Source organism: Echinops telfairi, unplaced genomic scaffold, assembly GCF_000313985.2.
Source record: "Echinops telfairi isolate 266 unplaced genomic scaffold, ASM31398v2 ScPeMD7_7469;HRSCAF=8507_0, whole genome shotgun sequence".
Classification (NCBI taxonomy): Eukaryota; Metazoa; Chordata; class Mammalia; order Afrosoricida; family Tenrecidae; genus Echinops; species Echinops telfairi.
In genome coordinates, this window is record NW_022111372.1 from 21,088,972 (window position 1) to 21,099,079 (window position 10,108).

At 37.1% G+C, this 10,108-nt stretch overlaps 1 protein-coding gene across 1 annotated transcript; it reads left to right on the forward strand.

Moving 5' to 3' along the window:
• The first annotated feature begins 4,770 nt into the window (after positions 1-4,770).
• LOC115873501 (keratin-associated protein 15-1) lies at positions 4,771-5,223 on the forward strand. Its single transcript, XM_030888659.1, has one exon. It carries the CDS (start codon positions 4,771-4,773, stop codon positions 5,221-5,223), a length of 453 nt encoding a protein of 150 aa, XP_030744519.1.
• Positions 5,224-10,108: the final 4,885 nt, after the last annotated feature.

Here is a 10,108-nt window from a genome sequence, read left to right on the forward strand (position 1 = left end):
CCGAGAACTAAAAAGGTGAGGCTCACTGAACCATTTATCTCTCCACCCCTCAGTTAACCACACATGTGTTTATTGGCCAGGTTGGCTCAAAAAACTTTAACTAACTCATTAGTCCATATGTCTGATACCAATCTATAAAGTCCTCTTCAGACTCATGAAACACATGCAATGACGCCAAATGTAGGAAAATCACAGACCAGTGGGTGGGAAGCCTTGTGAATCTAGTGGCTTTACAAGCATCTTAATGCTGGCAGGGATATTTGCATGGATTCTTCAGCTCCCAGGGCTCTGGCTGCATCAGGGGAGCTTCATGTGGTTTCTGGTCAGAAATGTCTTGCATAGAGTGAGCTGAGAGAGAGAGTGTCTTCTGCCTCCAAGGAGGAAGACAGGAGTTCCCAGAATCCTCAGGAGAAGGCCATGCCCATACAGAGACCTCACTTGCTATGACCTGATTGACAGGCTAGACTCCACACCTTCATGCTTAATCCTCTCAAATTGACAAAGGATTATATAACTACCACAAGCACTTATTGGTTAAGACTAAATAAATAAATACAGCCTTTAGTATGGACTATACCTCAGCATAAAGGAAATAAATGTCCTCACAACTGGATCAATGAGCAACAGCATCATTCACAATCAATGCCTATGGAAGAAGCAGTGAAGAAATCAAAGTATGTTTTGCTTGGACAATTTGACGGCATACGTCAAAACCAAACTCATAGCAACTTTATATCAGACCTTCTTAAAATGTTAAAAAATGAGGATGTTATTTTGAGAACTAAGGTGTACCTGATCCAAACCCTGAATACTGAAAAAGAATTTATGTCTTTGAATTATGATATTGTCAAAGAATATTGACTATATCATGTTGCCGGAACAAGGAGCAAATCTTTGTTGGAAAATGTACAGTAAGAATACTCATTAGACACAAGGATAACATGACTTCATTTCATGGACTTTGGACATATTTCAGAAGAGATTATTCCTAATAGAAAAGCATGATGCATGATAAAATAGGAGGTAATGAAATAAAATGTTAAAATAAAAGGTGAATTTACAAATTGGATTGACATAGTGTCAGCAGCAACTATTCTCTCAAAATATAGCACTGATCGAGAGGGTGATGCAGGCCTAGACGTTGTTTGTCTCATTATGCACGGGGCCACTAAGAGTTAAGGTCAATTTAATGTAAGCAGGGACACAAGAGAGATGTTTACTTGTGCTTTATGGAGTAAACCAATGACTGTGTAGATCATAAACTATGAAGAAATTTGAGAAGAATGGGAATTCCTTGCTTTTGCTCCTGTCGAACTTGTACACAGACCAACAGTACTTTGAATATTTTTGCACCATACTTATTCAATCTGTATGTTGAGCAAATAATCACAGAAACTGGATAATATGAAGAAGAACGCTGCATCAGGAAGGGAGATAGGCTTATTAACAACCTGCTCTATGCAGATGACACAAGCTAACTTGCTGAAAATAACTTGAAAAAACAAAGACTTGAAAAACTTGCTATTAGAGTTCAAGGATGTCAGTCTTCAGTATGCATTGCACTTCACTGTAAGGAAGACCAAAATTCTCACAACTGGCCCAATACTTAATATTACCTAACATTTGGATAAATGGAAAAACGTTGAAGTTATTAAAGATTTTGTCTTGCTTGGATCCACAATCAACGCTCATAGAAGAAATAGATGAGAGATCAAAAGACAAATTGCATTGGCTATATTTGCTGTACAAAACCTCTTTAGAATATTTATTGCAAGGGTGCTACATTGTGGACTAAGGTGTGCCTCATCCAAACCATAGTATTTTCAATGGCCTCTTATGCATATAAAAGTTGAACATTGAATAAGGAAGACTGAAGAAGAATTAATGCACTTGAATGATTTTGCTGGAGAAGAATATTAAGATTGCTTAAAGGACAAACCTATGTGTCTTGGAAGATGTATGACCACAGTGTTCTTTAGATGCAAGGATACTAAGACTTTGTGTTCTATAATTTGGACATGTTGTTATGAGAGACTAGTCCCTGGAAAAGGATGCCATGCTTGGTAAAGTAGAGGGGCAGTGAAAAAGAGGAAGGCCCTCAACAACGTGGGTTGGCACAGTGGCTTCAACAGTGGAATCAAGCATAGGAACAATTGTGAGAATGGCCAAGGACAGGGAAGTGACTCATTATGTTACGCATAGGGTTGCTGTGAGCTGGAAGTGACTCAATGGCATCTAACAATAACAAATGATACAATTTGAAATAAATAAGAATTGTTAGTATTCCAAAGAGAGGACATACTATGACTCTTAGTAAATAAAACACTACAATAATTGTGTTTACTTAAAATGTTCAGACTCATAAATTCTAAAAATTTAAAGGAGTCATGGTAATAATCTCCAGTTCTTTACCAGAGTGGATTCCCACTTAAAAGACATTGACTCAACATCCCCAGTATTTTCAAGATGAAAAGTTTGTTTCCTATAAGAATAATCGACTTCAGGTGCTTGGTTCCACTTCCCTTAAACTTCCACCTAATAATGCGAACTTTCATAGAATAAAACCCAGCTCTCTTCAATTGAGCAATTTAATTCATTTTTTAAAATGACAATCTCAAGTATATCCTGCCTATTTCACAACTAATTTTAAACAATATCCTACAATATGATTCCTTATATTTACAGTTAAGGTTATCCTCCTTTGACAAAGTTCAAAAAAACCTTCATGTTGTTTGTCTCCCAAGCAGTAGATGTCCTTTGACAAATATGCTATATTAGAGTTCCCAAAATGCAACCATTCTCACTCTGCTATGTTTGTAATTTAGATTTATTTATGAACAAAATGGAATATGTTTTATATGTTTACAGCTATTTGTGAAGAAGTTTTGTGTCACAGTGGTTAAGTGCCCAGCTGATATTTGAAAGGTGTACTAGTCTGCTTCTATAACTCTTACAGTCTTGGAAAGCCTGTGGCAGAGTTCTGCTCCATTCTATAAGACAGAATCGATTCATATATACAGCTAGAAGAGCCACGGTGCCCTAATGGTTCCACTGTTAAGCACAGTTCGACCCTGTCCTATGGGGTCTCTATGGGTAAGATTTGACTAGATGGCAGTGAGTTTTGTATGGTTTATTTGTATTTATTTCCTTTGATCTGCGTATTCATGTCCTTTGCCAACTTTTATTTTCATATATATGAAATATATATGAAAATATGTATTTACCCACAGAAAACCTAAAACTTTATTAACTTCCTACATATATAGTTCATTAACTTGTGCAAGCATTGCAGCTACCATTTTCCAAATTATCTCATCATCATTAACATACATTCCATATCCTCTAAGTAAAAATGGTTCTCTTTCCCCTTCCCATCTGCTCCTGATAATATTAATTGCTTGTGGTTTCCACATATTATTTCATGTAAGTGATGCCATAATATGTTTCTTATTTTTCTCATTGAATAATTTCATAATTTTTGATTACTTCTCTACCATATTCCAATTTATAAATGACATTTGTAATTACCTCCATGCATTTATTGAGATCTCATTATCCAGCAATTTGCATTGATGACAATATTTAAAAAGGTATGTGCATTAACAGGGTCATGATTTTCAATGGTTTGGCACATACTTGAAAATGGAATTTGAAGTTATATATTGATGACCTCATGTTCATTTTCTGATCTAGTATGGACATTTTTGCTTAACACCAATCTTCACTTAAACACTTGGTCTTTAGAACCTAACCAAGTTGAAGAATAGGGGATATTAAATTTTCTCATCCTTAATAATTAAGAAAGTCTCCTACACAGATTAGATACTCTCCTCGTTTCTTTTTTTCCTTTACAGTCTCTAATTCAAAAATCCCATCTTAAGAGAAAAGTAAGAATAAAGGTTTATTTTCCATGCATGTTATTTTGTTCTCAATAAGAAACATCAAAACTACCAAAAATGACCCAATCATTATGGGAATGGAGGATATATTGTAATCAAATTTATTGAATCAAGTTTGCAATACAGCGTTCCATTTGGGTGGGGGGAGGTTTCTATCAGAAATAAGCCAAATTCAGAACAAGGAGGACCTTGGTGTAAATATTCTTACAACATAATCACCAAAATTTTATTTCAAATATTAGACTTTCCCTGGCAAATTATGTACACAAGAATGGTTTGTTTGTTTGTTTATAAGAAATTAAAATCTAAATGTGTGAGGAATGCAATCATTTGGCCTTTCTACAAAGTAAGAGTTGATAATGGCATTGTTGCTTCTATAAGGTCTCCCAAATTTAGGAATGTAATAAATATTGTGAGTTATATCCTTCATTTTTATATTGGAGAAAAATAAATGTTCACTGAAGACCAAAAATTACTGTCTAAAGCTTTACATACAAGAAGGTTATTTCTTTTTACTCATCCAATCTAATATCTTGAAGAATAGAACAAATAAAACAACACTCTTATGGGTGCAATTAAAGTGGTATTCATTCATCCTTTCAGCTGGATGACTGAGACATTACGTTTTTATTTCATGATAAGTTTCTTTGAAAATCTAATGAAATTTTTCATTTAAAATTTGCATTCATAAAAAGGACTTTGAAGATTAATATATGGCATTTTAACTGGTACCTAATTAAGTCTCTCATTAAATGGGCACATGGCACTGCCCCCTCTGCTGGGGTATATATGTGCGTGCTGAGTATAGAAGGGATCATTCAAACACAGACTCCTTGCTGAAACTTGCCTCAGCTCTAAAACTCCTGACAGCATGTCTTACAACGACAGCTCTGGGACCTTTTCTTCTCATTCTGTTGGAGGTTACCTGGGGTACCGATTTCCTACCTATGATGCTTTCTACCCAAACAATGTGATCTACGATCCCAGCACCAGCCAGGTGGGCTCATCCATATTCAATGGCTGTCAGGAGACCTACTGTGAGCCCACCAGCTTCCAGAGACCCTATACAGTTCTCAGAAACTACCAGAATTCCTGCTACTACCCAAAGAATCCCATCCTCTGCAGACCCTGCCGGGAAAATTATGCTACATCTGGAGGATGTGGAAATAAGGGCTTTGGGGCTTTGGGCTATGGAAACACTGGCTTCCACTCTTTGCGCTGTGGGTCCAGCTTTGAGTCCCCAACTTGGTTTTCTTCCAGGAGTTACCAGTCAACTTGTTACCAACCAACTTTTGTTTCGTGCTTTTCTGAATTGACCTACTGACGTCCTCATTTTCTCAGGATAATCTCAAAATGTTATGAATTTTTGACTCTCAACGTGGCTGATCTTCTAAATCACCAGGACTCTCCATCATATTCTTTCTGTATATGACTTACTATGGATGAAATCACCATGGCCTGTAACCTTTCCTCAGTCTGATATTTGAGGTATCTCTTAAATCTTATATACATTCTCAGACTAGTTTTCTTTGCCACCTTTCTTTGTTTTATGACTTAGGCTTTTTCTAGGACTTTCAAAATTAAGTTTATTTCAAATATATATGATATTCTTCATAAACTTATTTCTCTGGCAAGAATTATAATGTTGAATTTTATTTAATTAATATGTAAATTGAACAAATGTGTCTTTTACTCTCAACTGATTTTGTTAGGTTACAAAAAAGGTTATTTTATTATTATTTCTTAAATTCCTTTAATATTTGCCTGGAAAGAAAACAGAGAGTTTAGAGGAGAGTTGAAATATATGACATATCTGAAGTTGTGAAAGTGTCTATCCTTTCAAATGTACATTTGTTCAGTTAATTGCTTCAGAGCATTGTTTGCTCAGTTGGGCATTACTGAACAAACATTAAACTAAACAAGGATAGGGATTCTCTGTTTGCAAGTAGCTCACATAAAATTCTAACTTCTCCTCCTATAGCAAATATAATAATAGTGAAACAATTACATTATTCAATAGGTACCAAAAGAAGAGAAACTTCCTAAGTAATCCAAAGAAATAGAGAATAAGTTACAATTCCATATGTAAAAAAAAAAAACTCTTACAGATCCATTTTGTTAGCTACAGTTCTTAGAGAAGTGTTTGACAAGATGGGATTAGCCATGAAAGTTATTTATTGGGGCAACCATTTGTAAAGGGTAAATGGGTTCGAAGCTGGAGAAGTCTGGGAGTCATCAAAAAACAGAGCAAGTCTGATGCTTGTGAAAGAGAAAAGATAGAGAAGATAGTTGAGCTGGAAGAAATTTAGACCATAAGGCAGTTCCAAGAATATCTCATAATGTTGACGGGAAGTCCTTTAGTCAAAGTCAATCAGCAGAGAAGACCTATCCTTGCTAGTACCTCTCCGGATCCTCAACCCTCCATTCCTGCCTGTCGATACCCTCACCACTACATCTCTTTCCTGTGATCATCCGTTTGCCCTGGAAGTGGACCTCTTAGAGCACAGGAAGTAGACATACTTTCTGGACTCTCATTGCAAGTATCATCTGGCCCTAGAGAACCCTTCTTTCCTCCAACAAATGTGAGTGGTATACGCCATCTTCTTAAGGGAGATAAATAGATTGATATTAGTTATAATAACTTCAAAGACTACTCAAATTCCAGGAGTTGTTAGAAGCAAGCTCCACATTCTACATCTTGGTCAGCATCAGCTAGAGAGAAATAATCCTTTCTCTGTGTGCCCCTACACACGAAGGGAGGCACTGGGCACATAGGGGAGAGGAGGATACCATCGTACTTGCAGGATTTTACAGGCAGAGTGGACATATGCTTATTATAAATATCTAAACTTCTCTTGATGCGAGTAAGGCTCACAGACACTGCTGTGACTGCCTCTTGGGAAGCTTTGTGAGAATGTGACTAAGACTGAGATGTGTGAAGATTTCACAATCATTGCCCTCAGCCTTTAGCTGAAGTTGTAACTTGTGGCTCACATAAAAGGAACCATTTAACACATATATAAAGATGCAAAAAGAAAATTCAATGTATAAACTCCCTAGTGATGTAACTAACTATAGGCCTATGAGAAATATGCTGAATATTCACACATAAATAAGCAATATTCTATAGAATCATACCATTATTTAGGAGAAATTCATTTCTGTACAGCCTTTTTTCTAGACCAAAAGTCCCAAATGTATTATTAGGTGAACTCTGTTTGGCTCTCACCTGGTTGTGTATATTACAATTTTATAGTCGCATAGTCCCATCTACCTATGACATGTCATCTATAGAGGCTCTTGTGCTGCGACAGACTGGCATAGTTGAGAGACAGAGACCATACGGCCTGCAAGCCCTAAAATACTCACTAGCTGGCCCTCTCCATGAACATGCCACTTGCCAACTGTCATTCTAGCGTATTTTACCTGTTCTAATATTTTTGCCATTGTGTTTTCAATTACGGAAAACTCTAGGGAAAATCTCAGGAGAAAGAAGCTGTTTGCTCCCATGAAGATCTGCAATTTCAGAAAGCCTAAGGAACCTCTCTACTCCATGGGTCAGAATAGCCTCAAGAGCAGTGGATTATATTGAAAACATATAAGCTCCTCCCTGGGGACGGACAGTGGAGAATGGGAGAAGGGAGACGTCGGATGATGTAAGATATGACAAAATAATAATAATTTATCAATTATCAAGGGTTCATGGGAGAGGGCGGAGCGAGGAGGGAGGGGAAAAATGAGGAGCTGATACCAAGGGCTCAAGTAGAAAGCAAATGTTTTGAGAACGATGAGGGAAGCAAATGTACAAAAGTGCTTGACACAACGGATGTATGTATGGGTTGTGATAAGAGTTGTACGAGCCCCCAATAAATTTATTTTTTAAATAATTAAAAGGTGAAAAGGAGATCTATGAATTTGAAGGTCAATGTTTTAATGAAAAGGGTCATCATGATGGAAGGTGAATCAAGGTAGAGAAATAAAAAAATTAAAATCTTATGATCAAAAAGAAAATATATCAGCTAATTGTTCCTCTTTTTTACTCTGACTTACTCTATACCTCAGGACAGCTATTCGGGTCTCTGAACTTCAGAATCAATGACTGCCACTCTTTAAAACAATATGGAGTAGACAACACAATCGAGAGATAATGTCTGTTGTTTTTCCATTTGACTGATAATGTCATATTCTGTGGTAAATGCATGGACAGAAATCAACCTTGTTTTATAAAATTAGAATAATATAATAATATTTAGTGATTATTAAGTACATAATCTAATAATCAATCAATTGGTGAGGTAGGTTCAGATACACCTATAACCTGGTAGTTCACATTATAGACAACTTCAAAGAAATTGGTAAGCAGTGCTTTCGATAGTTGTAGTCCCAGGTGAACCAGGGCCATATATGGGGCACCCTCTACAGGCCACCCTGAAGTGTATCTAGAAACCTCAATACAGAGTCACAATAGGAATGGTGACTGTCTGTCACAGGAAACTTTTTCCTGTTTGTACTCTTGGTCTGGCCACAGACGGCTTGGAGTAATGGCAGGGCAACAGGAGTTGAAGGTGTGCAAGGGGAGGAAAAGGAAGAGCAGAAAGGTGTCTGCAAAGATGATGTAGGGAAGTAGAAAGGGAAAGGCTGGAAAGGAAGCCTCACTGGGCTAGATGACTGGGGAAACAGCTGACCAACGATACCATCACTCCCAGTCCTCCCAAGCTCCATGGTCATGGGGAAGGTGCTGTGACAAATGAAGGCTTCCCTGTCACGTGCACCCTGAGACATGCTTACAGTACCCAATAGCCAGTGAGTGCTTGGGTTTGGAGGCAAGCTCTGAAGATACAGTCCTGCTTTTGAAATTCCTCATAATGCTGACTTTGCACAATGGCCTGGTCTTTGTAAACTAACTATGTTAATAATGGAGGAGTTAGTGTATAAATTCTACTTTGCAAATGGAGCTCTTGAGACACTGTCATAAGTACTAGAGGGTAAGGCACACTTTTTGTAGGATGAATGCTAACCAACATGATTATTCTAAAGTGATTAAATGGCAACAGAGAGAGAGAAATGGATGAGGGGATTTTGCCATTCTCTCTCTCCAAATTCCTGACCTTCATCTATATTGTCAAAATGTTATCCCAGCGCTCTACCCAAGGGATTTCCCTTCTTTACACATTCCTTCCAGCAAATGTTGCATTGTTTCTTCTTGTGACTGGTTTGAATAAACCATAAGCTATTTTGTCCAGTCTTCCATAGCACCTTTATGTTTAATTCAAATGAAAGTTTTAATAACCCTAGAAGAAGGAAAACATATCTAGCTGAATAAATTCTAACTTTCTAACATTTTTCCATTTGGGAAGGACTATTCACTCTATTTTATATGTCTAGTTCACAAAAACTATAATTTTGAGCATATAGAGATATGGAAAGAGAAAAATAACACTTATGGCACTGCGGCATATCTGCATTGCAACTGCTAATTGCAAGGTTGGTGGTTCAAACCCACCAATTGCTCTGCGAGAGAAAGATGAGGCTATCTTTTCCTTTGACTATGTACAGCCTTGGAAAGCCTATGTAAGATTTGGTGCTTAGGTTTTGATAGGTTTATATATAATTAGCTCTAGAAATATTTTAGCATAGATGATTGCCCACTAGATAATAAGAGATCTATGCATATTAATAAAGGGCGCCCTGAAGGAATAGTAGTTATAAATTGGTTTATTAACGGCCAGTCATCAGTTAGAAACCACTAGTTGTTCAGCAGGAGGAAGCGGAGGCTTTCTCTCCGATAAAGAGGTACAGTTTCAGAAACCCAAAGGAGCAGCTGGGTCGCGATGAGTTGGGTCAGGCAGTGAGTGTGGTTTGGCAGTTGGGAACAGTAATCAAAACAGTTTTATTTCTGCTACTGAGACCTCTGTACCCTCATATTCAATTCAGAAGAACACAACTCTAGCCCAGCTATAGACTGAAGAATCTTAGGACAAAGGACAATGCTCAGAAAATTAGAGAATTTCTTTCCAAATTTGTCTATTAATATTTTTTCCAACTATAACCTTTCTCAACTTTGCTTCATGTCCTCCTTTTTATCATGTTCTTCTTCTACCATGCTCTACCTTTATGAAACCCCTATATGTCAGTGAAGTGCTTATTATTTCGTATGACATCTAGAAGTGCTGGTACTATTGACATTTTAGGATAGATTATTCTTTGTT